Source organism: Octopus sinensis, linkage group LG13, assembly GCF_006345805.1.
Source record: "Octopus sinensis linkage group LG13, ASM634580v1, whole genome shotgun sequence".
Classification (NCBI taxonomy): domain Eukaryota; kingdom Metazoa; phylum Mollusca; class Cephalopoda; order Octopoda; family Octopodidae; genus Octopus; species Octopus sinensis.
The window spans coordinates 55,369,204-55,385,932 of NC_043009.1; the positions used below are offsets into that span (position 1 = coordinate 55,369,204).

Here is a 16,729-nt window from a genome sequence, read left to right on the forward strand (position 1 = left end):
ATTCAGTTTGATTTAACAAATTAACTTCATGAAAGTACTTTACCATCAGGAGTCTTGTAAGCAAAACCTTTCTGTAGGATAGTTTGAATGTAGTTTATAATGCTGTCCATGTGGTCGGTGACTCGTGCAGGATACGTTGGTGGCAAGACATTCAGCAAGGCCATATCGTGGAAAAATTCATACTCAAACTTCTTAGATACTTCACTGATCTCAGTTCCCAGCTAAATAAGTACAACAGAAAAGTGAATTTCAATTAGTTTGACAATGCTAACAATCTTTTTGATGCTACTTTAGCATGCAGTCCACTGAAGTATCTACGTAAATGCTGCAAAATGACCTGACCTTGGTTAGGGTTATTCAGCAAACTAAAGTGTAAATAGTCAAGTAGAGCACATGCTAGAGTGACACCATTTTTTAGCTTTTGTTTAGTTGAGAAAATTGACCCCAGGACTTATTCTTTGTAAGCCTAGTACTTATTCTATCGGTCTCTTAAGTTATGGGGACATAAACACATCAGCATCCATTGTCAAGCAATGTTGGAGTGGGGGGGGGGCAAACACAGACACATACACACATATATATGCGATGGGTTTCTTTCAGCATCTGTCTACCAAATCCACTCACAAGGCTTTGGTTGGCTCAAAGCTATAGTAGGAGTGAACCTGGAACCATGTGGTTGGTAAGCAAGCTACTTACCACACAGCCACTCTTGCGTCTATATCATACACATATATTGTATATGAAATGGATGTGAGAGCGTGTGAGTGAGTAAAGGTGTGTGTTGTCATGTATGTATTTTTTTTGCATGTATGTGTAAGTGGCACTCTCTCTCACACATACACACACACACATCCATAGTACTGTGGAAGAGAAAACTAATGTTTTTTTTCTTAAACATACAAGAAAACTTTTCTCAAACACACACACACATACACTGATAAAGAAAATGTGACATCATTGTGGTATAAAATGGCCCTCATATATACTCACATATATATAGTAAGATAGACACACACAGACATACATTCATGCATGTCAGTTGTCATGTATATATATGTGTAGATGTGTGTGTGCGTTTATTAATAACATGCCTAATGTGGAAAGACACACAAACTCACGGATATATAGACTCTATGTCTCCCTTCTCTTTCATAGAAGGCTCTTTCTTTTTTACTTTATCCATAGTCTCTCATCACTCTCTCTTGCTCTCTTCTCACACGAAAATGAAACACATTAGTTGCCTGATTAGAGTTTAGGTGAGAAAACTTGCAAAAGGAAAGTGATATTTTTTTTTCTATAACACTCAATACCATTTGAAATCTATTCTGCAATCTGGGATTAATATATCCAGTGATTTTAAGAGGTATGAAAAAGATATTTTGTTTTAATATTATACTTGTTTCATACACACACAAACACTAATGCCTTTTTAGAAGAATTTTGTATCATTCTTTATCTTTCTTGCCCAGATATCGTTACCACTAATTTCTATAACTTTAGTATTTTCACTTATCTTTATATATAAAATTGAAGTTGTGTGTGTGAGACTCTGTCTCCTCCGATTTAGATTCCTAACTACTCCCACATTTTGCGGTGCAGTTTAACCAAAAGCGAGTATCTTATAGTCGTCATTCATATCGAGCCCTTCTGGGTATTAGCGTGTGTCTACGATGAGTCTATGATTTAAAAAAAAATTTACCATCATTTTTCCGCATTTTTAATGATTTTTGCTCGGGTTATATAAGGGAAGTAACTCTCTAAAAATGCTTATATAGTTATTTCCCTTACAAACCCGAGCAACGCTGGGCGATACTGCTAATTCTTTATAAATGTGTTTGAATTTTCAATCTAATGTAATCCACACTCTTGAAAAAGTATTTCTGCAAAATGTTATCTAAAATTATGGGTAAAGAAAGGGGTCTAATGCAGTTTTGCACTTCAGTTTCAAAAACGCATTTGTTTGGAAAAAATTTCATTATTGTTATTGTTGTTACATTAGCTAAACAATTGATTAAGCATTGGGAACATATCAGGCCACGGGGAAATTATTATCTTTCATGGAAACAGGTGAGGGTTGATGACAGGAAGGGCATCGAGCTGTAGAAAATCTGTCTCAACAAATTCCAACTGATGCATGCAAACATGGGAAAGTAAAGGGTAAATAACAATGAAAGCATTTTGGAAAAATAAAATGTGTTAAAAAACAAAAAAAAAATGGAAAGAAAATTGTATGATAAAAAAATTTGAAACAGTTGGTGGCTCAGACTTACTTTGTTAGCTCTGTCTATGATTTTGTCATCAACATCAGTGATACTCATAACTCGGATCACATGGATTCCAAATATCTTTGTCAAAATACGACGGATGATGTCAAACTGGATATATGTACTGGCATGTCCCAAATGTGAACTGTCATAGACTGTGGGCCCACAAATGTACCTGGGAAGAGAAAAAGGAAATATTTCAGAAATAATGATTTTAAGAGAGAAATTGTTCTATCTTATTTTTATTTAGGCATGACTGTATGGTTAAGAAGTTTGCCTTGCAACCACCTGGTTTTGGGTTCAGTCCCAATGAGTGGCACCTTGGACAAGTGTCTTCTACTGTAGCCCTGGATTGACCAATGCTTTGTGAGTGAATTTGGTAGATGGAAACTCTGCGGAAGCCCTGTGTGTGTGTGTGTGTGCGTGTCTGTGTGTGTGTACATGTGCACGCACATGCATGTTTCTGTGTTCATGTCCTCACCCCCAACCACAGCTTGACAACCAGTGTTGGTTTGTTTACATCCCTGCAACTAAGCAGTTTGGCAAAAGAGCCTGACAGAATAAGTACCAGACTTAGAAAAGAATATTGGGTTCATTTTATTTGACCAAAGCCTTTCAAGATGGTGTTCCAGCATGGCTGCAGTCCAATGACTGAGACCAGTAAAAGATAGAAGAGAAGAGATAAAAGATAAGTTCAGAGGAGGAGGAGGGGATAGTGTCCCTGATCTTTTCAGACCTTCTGAAATCAATGAGATTAATAATGAAGCTGGTGCCCAGCTTCGCTATCTCTAGGGTAATGTTTGAAGGAAAAACATTGTGGGGTCTGAATGCTTGGAACAAAGTGAACTCTACTAAAAGCATCCAAAGACCAGGCAAAAGATATTAAACTGGGTAGCATGTTTGGTTTACTATTGAACAATGCTATCCAAGACACATGTTTGAAAACAAACTGAGATGGTCATGGATGGAAAATCTTAGGTCTGTTTGATAAGAGTTGACCTTAGAGATAAAGCACAACACCTTAATGCACCTTCATCTCTTACACTCTACAGATACTGTATTAAATATCTTAACTAATCTTCCCCAGACTCACGTTCTTCAGAAACTTCTCCACAACCAAAATATTAAACTGATCACCACACCTTCCAAATTTAGTCTACCAAACTGATTTCTTTTATGACTTTTCACAGACCACTACAGTCTATTGCAAAAGTATTTCTGTATCAATGTATCAAACAGATACTCTCTTTACTCTTTACTCTTTTACTTGTTTCAGTCATTTGACTGTGGCTATGCTGGAGCACCGCCTTTAGTCGAGCAACTCGACCCCGGGACTTATTCTTTGTAAGCCCAGTACTTATTCTATCAGTCTCTTTTGCCAAAACGCTAAGTGACGGGGACGTAAACACACCAGCATCGGTTGTCAAGCAATGCTAGGGAGACAAACACAGACACACAAACATACACGCACACATATATATATATACGACAGGCTTCTTTCAGTTTCCGTCTACCAAATCCACTCACAAGGCTTTGGTCGGCCCGAGGCTATAGCAGAAGACACTTGCCCAAGGTGCCACGCAGTGGGACTGAACCCGGAACCATGTGGTTGGTAAGCAAGCTACTTATCACACAGCCACTCCTGCGCCTATAAGAGACAAATATTCTCTGGGATAAAATACCAGTTATCACATCAATCTATTGCACCTAATTTTCCCTGTGATTATAATTAAATTCAGAATATCATCATTAGCACCATTTAACATCCATTTTCCATGCTGGCAGGGATTGGACAGGAGTTGGTGAGTCAGAGAACTGTGCCAAACACCACTGTAAACTTTGACATGATTTCTACAGCTGGATGCCCTTCTTAACACTAATAGCAAACCAATATTACAATGCTATGCTGTTTCTATCCTAGGGTATCTATGTAAAGAGAATTGGACCGAGTGATTTGAAAATGGCCACAAACAGCCAAATCTCTCTTCAAATCAAACTGTATTGTCTTAAAAAAAAAAGCAAAGATACACTAGACAATGTAATCCAAAATATACAAAATGGCCAGTTCTTTTGATAACATCCGATTAAGGCTGATAGAACAATGTAAAAACAAACAAAAAAAATTGGTGAACTAGCAACAAACATGTCCGACCTACCATGTAGCAATGTTTTTGCGGAGTAAAATCAATTTTTCCTTTTGTTTTGTCAGAGTATTGTAAACTTTGATTCCTGTGTCAAATCCTTCTGGCTGAATCCATGTTGAGTGATATTTTGGAACTACTGCTAAATGTTTTCTGCTACTTGGTCCAGTGTCCTTTGAAAGAGAACTAGTTAAACTAGGCAAGTAAGTTCTAATTTGTCTCAATACAAGTTTTTCATGGTTCTTTGTTTGATAACATCGAGATAACCATCTTAATTCCAAGTGTAGGAAGTTATACATGTTCACTTTACTTCTTGGATGAATTCTGAACCAAATCATTCTAGTAACTTTATAAATATGTTTTAGAACTTGGAAAATAACAGATGGTTTCTTAAATTAGAACATCAAGGACTTAACATCTTTCATCGAGTGTACCTGTGGCAAAAAAAAAAAAATCAAAATAAAGAAATTAATTCTTGAATGAGTACCAATAAATGTTCAAAATATCCATTCATTCATCTTTTCCACCCACTATTCATGGACAAGGCATGGGGTTAAAGTCCTAAGTCTTCCATAGGGTCCTATTGAAGAGCAACCATCATTAAATTTACCTGCTGGATTCCTAAATGTGAACAACTGAGACCAAGACTGAGTATTATCCAACTATTGTGTTCTTGGTCTATTCCTAGGTCTCCTACTAATCAGCTTGGCTTGAAAAATCTGCTTACCAACCGCATGGTTCCGAGTTCAGTCCCACCAAGTGGCACCTTGGGCAAGTGTCTTCTACTATAGCCTTGGGCAGACTAAAGCCTTGTGAGTGGATTTGGTAGACGGAAACTGAAAGAAGCCCATCGTGTGTGTGTGTGTGTGTGTGTGTGTGTGTGTGTATGTATGTATGTATGTATGTATGTATGTATGCATGCATGTATGTATGTATGTGTGTGTGTGTCTGTATTTGTCCCCCAACATCGCTTGACAACCGATGCTGGTGTGTTTAGGTCCCCGTAACCTAGCGGTTCGGCAAACGAGACCGATAGAATAAGTACCAGGCTTACAAAGAATAAGTCCTGGAGTTGATTTGCTCGACTAAAGGCGGTGCTCCAGCATGGCCGCAGTCAAATAACTGAAACAAGTAAAAGAGTAAAAAAAAGCCCCCTCCTCTCTCTCACACACACAAATATTAGCAGCATCAATAACTTTATTAGTCCCCAAAACACTGTGCTTGAATGCAGTGACTACAGGGGGCGGACTGAGCCCTCGGTTAATCGGACACTGTCCAAAGGCCCGCACTCTACATGTTCACTCTGCTGATATCAATGCTAAGGGGCCCGGTAAACAGTTATGCCCAAGGGTCCTTGCTACTCTCAGTCCGCCCCTAAGCTAGCAGCAACTATTCCGTTCTAACCAAAATCTATCTTTCGTCTACGCTGTAACCACTACCAAACCTACGGACATGCAAGAACAAAATGGACATTCGGCATTAACAGAAAAGCAATCAGTCCAAACTACTACACTGCACTTTCTGCCATAAACAACCTCATGTAAAAGTGTACACGTTGGTCAACAATGTGAATGAATGAAAACTATATCCAAAGCAATGGATAGAGGACTACCTGTGCTATAAGTCTACTTGAATATTGTTGATTTAGTAACTTACTTAATGAGATTATCTAAATAGACTTGTCACTAACACATCCACTATAAACCTAACAACAGTGCCATAATTGGAACGAGAATGTCAAATGTTGGTAGTAAATTGTTGGTATCCTTCTGTCTCGGGAGACAATGGAGTTGCGCATAAAATAATCTAGTCCGGCTTTTAGATGTCATATCCTAATACATCTCTGGTTGTGGCTGTGTAGTAAATATAATCGTTATAATTCGAGGAGACTAATAGTGATGTACACCGGTTAGAATTAGAAACATACAAAACAAAACGAGGTGTATGGTCGATTACTTATGACGATGAATGTTTAAAATAATCTTGTTGTAATCATTTTAATCTTTCAGAACTTCGAAATGAACCGTCCGTCACTTACAAAAACAAAGATCGGAATTCATATACTGCCAGCAGATCCTCAATCTGTTAATAAATAGTTAGGATCTGAGGAACGTAGTGAGGGATCCTTCATACAAAGGTCGAATACAGAGTGTAATACGGATCACGAACTACCAACTGCTATTGCTACGTTGATAAAATTGAAGACAAATTGTGAAACTAAATACAATTTGAAATCATTCAATAAAAATAAATTGAAAATATATTGTTAGCTTTTGTACTGTTATTGCTTTCAATATATTTTTAGTTCCAAAAGTTATATCTAATTTCATTTACATGGCAGCTGGTAGTAGTGCCGTCTTATAGCATGGGTACACGGGACAGTTGCCCGGCAGCTTTACGGATCTAGGGCCCAAATTTACCCTATGTATACTGTGGCTTGCTGTAAAAAAATGCTATAGGGCCCAGTGCAGTGACTTGCTCGAGGGCTTTAGGGGTTTTATGTATACTGTGGCTTGTTAAAGTGCACAGATTTGCCCGGGGGCCTATAATGCTGCTAATACGGTCATGAGCAGTAGAACGTGTGATTAATGAGTCGAAATTTGTAAAAAGGTAATACAGTTATGGATACCTGGGTTCGGACACTGGAAGACAAGATCCAACATAGAAGTAATCATCACAGAAGTTGCTCATCACAGCATAGTTACGTTAATGGTCATTATTACAGAAAGACATGTATCCCAAAGATTGCATAAAACGACTGATGTGAGGCTGTCCATTTATCAGCTGCCATAACACCAGCGTGTATGTAAATCGTAGTTTCTACTTCTTCGATCCAAATGAGTTCATTCTACATACAAATATTAGAAGAATCTTAGGGGAGCAGTAAGATGTTTCACATCTTTTGAAAGTTACATGCAAGTTTTCTTTCGTCATTTGGTCCCAAACAATCTATGAAGTCACTATTTTACTGGGTCAAACAATGTTATCTTTTCAAATAAATATCCTACTCAATTTCATTTTTTTTTTTTACTTATACGTTTGAACATTATTTCTTTAGGAAATTTAATGATGCTAGTGTTTGTTATTCTGTCTCTTTTTTTCGTTAAATACCCTCCGTCGGAGAGTGATATTTTACATAAAAATAACAGCCAAATATCCCTTAAATTACAACTTACCGTGTTAAGGAAAAACAACTAAGGTGGAATGCAGTTAATTGTAGGTTTGTTCGATAAGGATTAAATATTCCTTGGCTGTGCCAAATACATAATTGTAACAACGAAAGTAATAATGGTGAGGACCATAGTAAAGGAAACAATGTTTTAGATACATAACATCATTGATATATGTTTAAAATTAAATATTTTAACCGCTTTAAGAGGACTTTAAAAAAAAATAATGTAAATAATGTCAAGAGATGTAGTAAAGAAAATTTCAAGTACGTCTGCCACAACGAAGAGCGCCAAATATAATTTCAAAGAGAAACAAAGGAATATAAAAATCAGACCCACCGGACCATTAAGGTCAAATTGTTGTAAACAGCTGTACAAGTTGACGAGAGATAGAAAGAGAGAAAAAAAAACTCTTATCACAAATTTCAGGGTTGTAAATCCTTGGCGTGTGACTTTGATAAAAAACCAGGTTTTGAGGTTAATATAGTATTTGTTGTTTCATTCAATTGAACGAAACGACATTCAACCCAGGTCGTTAGCATACTTTTGATAATACACTAATATTTCTTCCTCTTAATACATCATACATGCCAGGCATATATGTACAAGCTCAACATGAACAGCTACCAAATATTGCTGGAATAACACTTCAAAAGAAAAGAAAGTAGCACTGCAACCAAATCTCCTTGAATCGCATCTTAACATTGCCATGCTAGGCAATTTTGGGATATAACGTACAGTTTTCAAATCGGAAATATTTCGATTTAGTTTTGCAAACAAGTAAATAATAATAAGAGGCAAAGATTCGGAATAAGCATCCACCGAAAATTGGGGAGGGGAATCTGAGAAAAGTTTCGAATTTTATAGGCGAACACGAGAAATAAGACAAAACAACCGTTTATTTTCCCGAAAGTTATGACGGAAAACTCGGATCTTATGAATTTTCCGAAAGTCCTCTCCTCACCCCCAGGTTCGTTTGCGCAATTTTTTTTGTCATATTCGCTTTCTACAGTTGTTAACCCTCAGCAGTCTTTTTTGTTTTCGTTAACGGGTGAAAATCTTTATATAAACCCCGCGGGTTGCGCCTCCACTGGCTATCGTCGCATTCGTACAGTATAGGTCCCTCCAGCGGCGCTAAGCATTAGAAATGCTACAAGGGAATGTCCCTGTTCTTTTGGCCCACACATTATTTTCTACGTTACCTTTACAGCCCCCATATGAAACCAGGCCCAAGCAGTAGCCCAGTCCAACAACAATTTCGTCTTACTACTCACAGCTTCTTTCTGTATATGATTGCGCTTTATTCCTGAAGAATCATTTTCTGCTTCCTTCTCCACTTCGTGAATCCACCGCCTTGCTGTCTTTCCAAAATCCAATACCCGTTAAGTAGGACGTTGTAAATCTAGTTACAAGCCCCCTCGACATACAACTTGTACTGGAAGCAATGTATACAATTGCCATTCTTGTGCAGCACCCAGTTCCCTAGGTCTCATATTTTAGGCTTTCATGTGCTTGCTGTTACAAGCTATAATAAGTTACATTGCTGCACTAAAAATGCATGACCTACTATATTATGTAAGACCACTTTATGCAGTATATAAAGGAACAGCGACCACGAACCTTGAGTTTAATACTGAAGTTCTTTTATTTTTACAGATTATACATCTCTTGTTTGAAGCAGTCAACGAAGTATTTAATGGGGGTGTGTTGAGGAGATTTTAAGTGAGCGACCTACTGGTTAAACACCGCTTTTTCATATGTTGCAAATGAAAATCTTGTTCTGTATTGTGGGTATAAAAGTAGAGGTTCAGTAAATTACTAATGTCCTCGTAAGTAACACAAGCTAAAATCAGATGTGTAAAATGAAATATTCAAATAAAAATGAGGTTGGAAATACAGATAGTAAGAAAGCAAATACAAAACGACGAAGTGAAAGTGGTAATTTTTCATTACCGAGAAAATAGAGCATGGAACATACCTAAACACAAAATATAGATACAACTAATTTAATACCAGTGGGGTCTCTCTCGTGTGTGGAGATATAAAGCAAACCAGGAGCTTCTATATGGTTGTCCACTCGGCGAGAAATAATAGCTAAATACTGCCCAACTGACGTCATAACGCTTTCAAGAGGGAAGAGTACGAAGGATAATATTCAATATATATTTGAGCTGAGTAAATAATTGAAAGAAAATTATAGTTGCAACATTTTTATTAGAGTTCGTCTTAGTCTTAATTTTTGAGAGAGAGATGCTTCGTATTTCGACCTCATTCTTATTTGAATATTTAATTCTCACACATCTGGTTTTAGCTTGTTATTTATTTTATTGCGCTCATTTAGAGAACATTCAAATAGAAATATCCCTTTCAAATGGAAGAAGCCTTTTTAGCTACAAATTAAAAATGACGCATTGTTTTCTTTCACACATGTTAAACAGATTAAATTGTACTTCTCTTTACGTTCACCGTGTACATTGTTTGCATGTAAATATATATATATATATATATATATATATATATTTTCTTATAACTATGTATACGGAAGCATAGATTCTTTGCATACTTAAACCAAAAATGTAATCGTAATCGAAAAGGTAATACCGCTCGATTATATCAGGCCTACATACATTCAAAGACTACAGTTCACTTCGTGGCTTTCGATGGATATAGGTGTGTCTATGTGAAGAACAACAATGCATAAGCCTACAGCCTCTTCACATATTAGTTTTTAATCCACATAGAAGTAGATGGCATTTGCTCCCAGCTGAGGTGGAACTTTATAAAGCAATCGATAGTGTTTTGACAACACTCAACTTCTCTGTATCGTTATTCTACATCATGATCGCATTGTTGTTAACATGTGCGTGTATCATATATTATTTAATAAGTCTCACTCAGTTTTATGCATCTGAAAGCTTCGTAGGTTCGTAGAATGAAATTATCTCGCCGGAATCTGGAAATAGTATATGTAACTCTTACCAAATGTGTTGAATGTTACTTTCTTTCGTCTGCCCACTCGTGTGTGATATATATGTGTTATGTATGTAGGCATGTATATAAAATTAACACGCCGAAATTTGTTATATCTTTCCTGTGTATGCGATTTGTCTTTGTGTATATATTTAATCACACTAATGTTTATTTGTCTATTTTGAATACAATATTGGGTCTAATGGTAATAGTGGTATATAAACGAACTTAAAATAAAATGAAAAAAAAAAAGAAGCAACGTATTGTACGTCCAAGGTGAAACTAGATGTTTTAATACAGGGGATTACACGTGGGTGAAGGACACCGGAAGTTATGACCTCTCCCCTCTGTGTATCTATGTGTGTGTGTGTTTGTGTATATGTATGTAAACTACAATGATGTTTTCTAAAATATGTAATACGTATTTTATGGAAGACAAAACGGAACTGTTCTTTTTACAGCTAGAAAACCAAAACTGTAATAAGTTACACTTCGTTGAATTCAGTTCATGTTCAATAAAAGATACGAAGGCCAGAAATTGGCAAGAATTCCTTTTGTACCCCGCCTTATTTTATTATTGTTTTTTTTTTCTACACGGAGAATACGAATCTGCAAAAAGATTGGCATAAATCGGCATTTTGAAATTACTCCTCCCCCACTACTTTCTTCTCTATCCCCACCCCCATTTTCTCCCTAATTTGTTTATTTTTGTAATTTTCCCCCTTCCCACCCCCAACTTCAATTTTGACTTTTTTCCCAACACTAACCCTAAAACCCTAACCCTAACACTAACACCCTGATCCTAAAACTCTAACCCTAATCCTAAAACTAACCCTTACCCTAACACCCTAACCCTAACACCCTAACCCTAAAACTCTAACCCTAAAACCCTAATCCTAAAACTCTAACCCTAAAACCCTAACCGTAAGTACAGAAATGTTTTGAAATTTTTGTCCGAATCATGATGTCCGTATTTTCCCGCATATTTAGAAAGAAAAAAAAAAATTTACAAAGATTTTTGGAAATTTTTTTCAGAATCAAAATCTCCGTATTTTTCCGCATATTTTGAAAAAAAAATGTGAAAAAAGTTTTAAATGAAGGAAATGGGGGAGGGGGGGGGGGGTAATTTAGAAATGTCGATTTTTGCCAATTTTTTTTGCAGATTCGTATTCCCCGTAGCAAAAAAAGGCAGGTTTTGAATCGAAAAAAAAAAAAAAATTTAAGTGTATTTTTTGGTGGGTAACGAGCGGAAGTCTTGCCATCTTTTCTTTTTTTTTTTTTCAAAATATGCGGAAAAATACGGAGATTATGATTCTGAAAAAAATTTCCAAAAATGCTTGTGGTTAGGGTTTTAGGGTTACGGTTAAGGTTAGGGAAAAAAGTGAAAAAAGAAGAAATTGGAGTGGGGAAGGGAGGCCGAAATTTCAAAATGCCGATTTTGGGCAATTTTCCGAAAACGGGGGTTTTTGGCAAGAAAAAAATGGGGAGAAAATGGTGGAGGCGGACGGGAGGAAATCTTTCCCAGAAAATTTTTGAGAAAATGTGTTTGTCAGTTAAATCGGCTCCAATACGTAACTCGTACTTTATTAATTTATCGACCCCGGAAGGATGAAAGACAAAGTTGATCTCGCCGGTATTTGATCTGAAGACAGATCAAATACCACAAGGCATTTTGTCCGATGCTCTAACGAAATGATAGTCTCATAATAATCATAATACAAATATTCAGGTTTTAGGGAGGAAGTAATTTTCAAACAAGGGACGTAGCCCGAATGCTTGCAACAGAGTGATAGGCACCCAAGGATCAGGTCCTATTAAACCGGACACATATGCGCACAGGCTCTTATACAGATGACATCATCTTTCACTTCTTGAAAATTTTCCGATTTCAGGCGCGGTCGACGCAAGACCTTTCATACCTCCCGTCCGGAATACGACACACCTGATGTGTCACGTAATTCAAATATGGTAAACTAGTTGGTGTTGTTTCATGTTAAACCAGATCGAGCAGGCTTATGATCAAAACCAGGCATGTGCAACCATTCTCGAGAAGTGGGCTGCATGAGACTAACTCATCATTAGATGGGTTGCATGAAACTGGCTCATCAGCAGGCGGGCCGCATTACCAAAATATATTGAAGGTAGCTTTTCGTTAGACGTACCATTCAGAAAGTCTTGCGGATCACAAGTTTCCCGTGACTGACAAAGCCAGTTCATCTGCTACAATCCAATCATATACCGTAAATCCTCGAGTATAGTCCGCCATTGAGTATAATACGCAGAGGATTTTTAGGGGGCTGTACCTCTGAAAAACCCAAACCTTGTGTATAATACGCACCCCTTCTCTAACTTGAGTCAAGTAGATCTATATAAAGTCCTTGGTTTGTAAAAATGCATACGGTAACGTCCTTTATTATTATTATTATTATTATTATTATTATTATATATAACATAATGCAAACGTGTAGCTTTTTTGTGCATTTTGTTTGCAGAAAATAAAGAAATAACAGTAATGACGTTTAATAAATGTTGCTTATTGCAAATTATGGATGATCCTTTTATGACTTCATTGCTTTCAGACTTAGCTTAAGGTATTTTCGCGCCCGACATCACAAAATGCGTCTGAATAAACATTGCCGGACAGCAAATAGAGTCTCGGACATTGCTTAGAAAATAATTTTCATTTTTAACCTCGTATATAGTACGCACTAGTGATTTTGACCTTTAAATTTTGGGGGAAAAATGCGGATTATACTCGAAGATTTACGGTATATCTCCAGGGCTGATTACATTATCCTAATATTCTTCCTTTCTTTAAAATTAGTTCTTAATCCGGAATCCGGGTTATCTCCTTTCAGAACGTTGGAAACCCTCAAGAGGGCGGCAAATGTCGTGGAAGCTGTTCAGTATTAAGCAAGGAAATAAATTATTTCAACCAAATACAATACTTATATTGCAAATTCATTCTCAAATATATATATGGTGTAACAGGTAAATTGAGACCATTTAAATATCTCTATTATAATTGGTATAACTCAGAAAAAAATCAAACACTGCAAATTGTATGTTTATGCCAATTTATTGTTGAGTGTTTAGCTTTTATTTCAGTTCAATGTGACCACCATCTACTTTCTTTACCAGTTCAGTCTGTTTACGCAATGATGCGCATACTTTAATAATTTTTTCCCCGCTTGATCGAAGCCCTCTGTGAAGACACACAGTTGTGAGAAGTTATGTTGGACATTGCTTCAACAGCGCCCCATAGCCAAAAAATTACATGGATCAAATCTGGCGAGCTAGAGGGCCAGATATCTTTAAGGACAAACATGGGCAATTCCTTCTTTAAAAATTCATGCATTCTTTTCGAAGAATGGGCGGGCGCGGAGTCCCCAACAAACATGACTCGACTTGCATCATAATGCTTCCTAATCCAAGGCAACAAAATTTCTAAGTTTTTGAGATAATCTGCTGTGTTGATTTTAAGACCCGCTTCAATAAACTGAGGAGGCATCAATTTCCCATCACTTGTAATAGCTCCAGAGACCTATGGAAGCTGGATTCTTCCTACGCATAGCTGAAGAAACTTGGGAAGGGTCGCACGCTATCACTCGTGAGTTTTGGCGGTTTGCAGCTTCGTCTACGAGGAACTTCTTTTTATCCACGAAGATGCGGGCGTCTCCGCCACGATGTTTCAGATGAAGAAGTTTGGAACTTCTTTCAGCTTGATTGGCTTTGGAGTGGGTAGTTAGGATGTTACGGTGTCTCCTCGCGTACGATTTCTTATGGGGGTGGGGGGTCTTGTCCCAAAGCCCCGGAAACGGTCATTTTACGGACCCCACCATTTTAAGCCAACTTCAACATCAAATTTAATGGGTTCGACTCAGTCCAGCTAAGAAGTAGGCATGCGTTTTCGGTCATTGCGAGTCGTGTGAGGCTTTCTCTGAACATCACGACTTTCTTCCAAATTGGCTAAAATTCTAAAAACAGTAGATTTGGCCTATTTTGTGGCTCTAACAATCTCCCCAACACTTTTGCCGGCGCAGAATAATTCGGCAATTACACTTCTACGGTTTAATTCTTTATTAACATTCATGATTTGTTCAATCAGAACTAAAAAAAAAATAGTACAAGTGATTATTCAAGCTGATAATTTTTAAAATTTAGACTCCAACAAAATTTATACAATTAGAAATATATCCATTTGAAACTTGTCCCAATTTTCCTGAGAGGTTGGGGAGAGGAGTTTCGGAATGAAAGTTTATACACAAACTTTTCAAACAGCATAGATTACGATTATAAAGAAATTTGAGAGGAAACTTTTTTCCGAGGGGGTAGGGAGAGGAGTTTCGGATCATGACAACCGCAAGTTGGAATTTCTCCGTTTTTTACGGTGTTTTTTTTACAATTTTTTTTTCACAACAGCATTCGAAATGATGAGGATATCTTTTTATGAAAATAATAATAATAATAATAATAATAATAATAATAATAATAATTCCGGAAAAAGTGAAAAATGAAGGGGGTGGAATTGAAATTTTGAAAATGCGATTTTTGAAATTTTTTTTTTCAGAATCGGATCCTTCATAACCAAAAACGGGGGATTCTGTAAAAAAAAAAATCAATATATATCCATTTTACCGAAAGTTATGACGGAAAAATCGGATCATGTGAATTTTCCGAAAGTCCTCTCTCCACCCCCAGGGTCGTTAGCGCATTTTCTTTTTCATATTCGTTTTCTACATACGTGTTAACATCCAGCAGGCTGTGATGAGAAAAAAAAATTGAAAAATGCCCGTCAAAACGGAGAAATTCCAACTTATGTAGTCTTTTTGATCCGAAACTCCTCTCCCCAACCCCGGAAAAAATTTCCCCACAAATTTCTTTATAATCATAATCTATGCTGTTTAAAAGGTATTTGTATAAACTTCCATTGAAAGATACTCATTTTCCCGAAAGTTATGAGGGAAAAATGTAGGAGCGTGTGATTTTTCCGAAACTCCTCTTCCGCCCACTCGCAAAAATTCTTTCCCATAAATTTGTATATATTCTAAATCTACAACATCTAAGCAGTATGTGTAGAAAATTTAGCTAAAAAGTATCCATTTTTCTGGAAGTTATGCGGCAACAAAGTCGGGGTGGGAGTACACATTTGTAGTTATGCCTGTACTTCGCCGATGATTCCAGAAAATTATCAACGAAGACCGAACTGAACGTCAGTCTGGTCTCATGCTGTAAGTAAATGGGCAGATAAAAGCAAAATGTGTCTAAACGAGGGAAAATTTGAGCTGATGCATTTTGGAAAAAAGATTATGCTAAAACAATCATATTCTCTTTCTTCAGGGGAACCATTCGCAGCATCTAACAATATCAGAGACTTAGGAGTAATTGTTGACAACAATCTCAATTGGAGTGCCCACATCAATAATAAGGTCGATATAGCTCGTAGAAGGAACTCCTGGATTCTAAGAACCTTCCGGTCACCATTCCTCATTTCTCCTTCTTTGTACGGTCACACTTCGAATACTGCTGCTGTTTGTGGTCTCTTCACACAAAACAAAACATCTCAAAAATCATCTCAGAGGGCATTCACTAAAATAATTAAGGGCATGACTGATCTCGATTATTGGGGCCACCTTAAAGCATTGAAGCTCTATTCTCTCTAGCGCTGCCTGAGCGATACATCATTTGCATGATGTGGAGAATATACCACACAACTTCAACCTTAGTTTCATAATTCACCCAAGGCTAGGACCACAGACCATACCCAATTCAGGATCACAACACATAAATACACTGCAACACAATTTCTTTTCCTCAACAGGTTCTGCCCTATTTAAGAAAGAAAGAACGGTTGGATGGATGGATGGATGGATGGAATGCAGTACCAGCTGAGTGCTGGGATCGATTTAACAGTCCTACAAGTTATCCTTGATGTGCGTGGAATTATTAAACAGATAGATTTGACCTTAAAGCCAAACAATTTCATATTTGCGATCGTGCATTTGGCACACATACATTTCGGATAATCCTACATATGTACATGCTGAACCATGTCTCTTTCTCTTTTACTTCGGCCGTAACAAACTAATTCTCTGAATTTACCCACAGAAATCTACTCGATAACCAACATTTCGCCTTTTTTCATTACCTCTGCAAAATATCACGCCCACATCGCATTCTGATC

At 37.1% G+C, this 16,729-nt stretch overlaps 1 protein-coding gene across 8 annotated transcripts in view; it reads right to left on the reverse strand.

Moving 5' to 3' along the window:
* Window positions 1–16,729, reverse strand: part of LOC115218438 (probable cysteine--tRNA ligase, mitochondrial) — a 34,119-nt gene that overhangs the window by 16,638 nt on the left and 752 nt on the right. For 2 of the 8 annotated variants that reach the window (XM_036508382.1, XM_036508377.1), the window contains exons 1-4: window positions 7,915–9,413; window positions 4,421–4,839; window positions 2,271–2,439; window positions 44–221 (exon numbers count right to left, since the gene is read on the reverse strand). In XM_036508382.1, the coding sequence (XP_036364275.1) occupies window positions 44–221; window positions 2,271–2,439; window positions 4,421–4,743 (670 nt within the window). In that variant the 5' untranslated portion in view covers window positions 4,744–4,839; window positions 7,915–9,413. Of the gene's footprint in view, window positions 1–43; window positions 222–2,270; window positions 2,440–4,420; window positions 4,840–6,443; window positions 6,588–7,034; window positions 7,528–7,581; window positions 7,875–7,914; window positions 9,414–9,553; window positions 10,035–10,554; window positions 10,823–16,729 lie in introns of those variants that run through there. The other 6 variants (XM_036508379.1, XM_036508378.1, XM_029788252.2 and 3 more) reach the window with 6 other exon arrangements.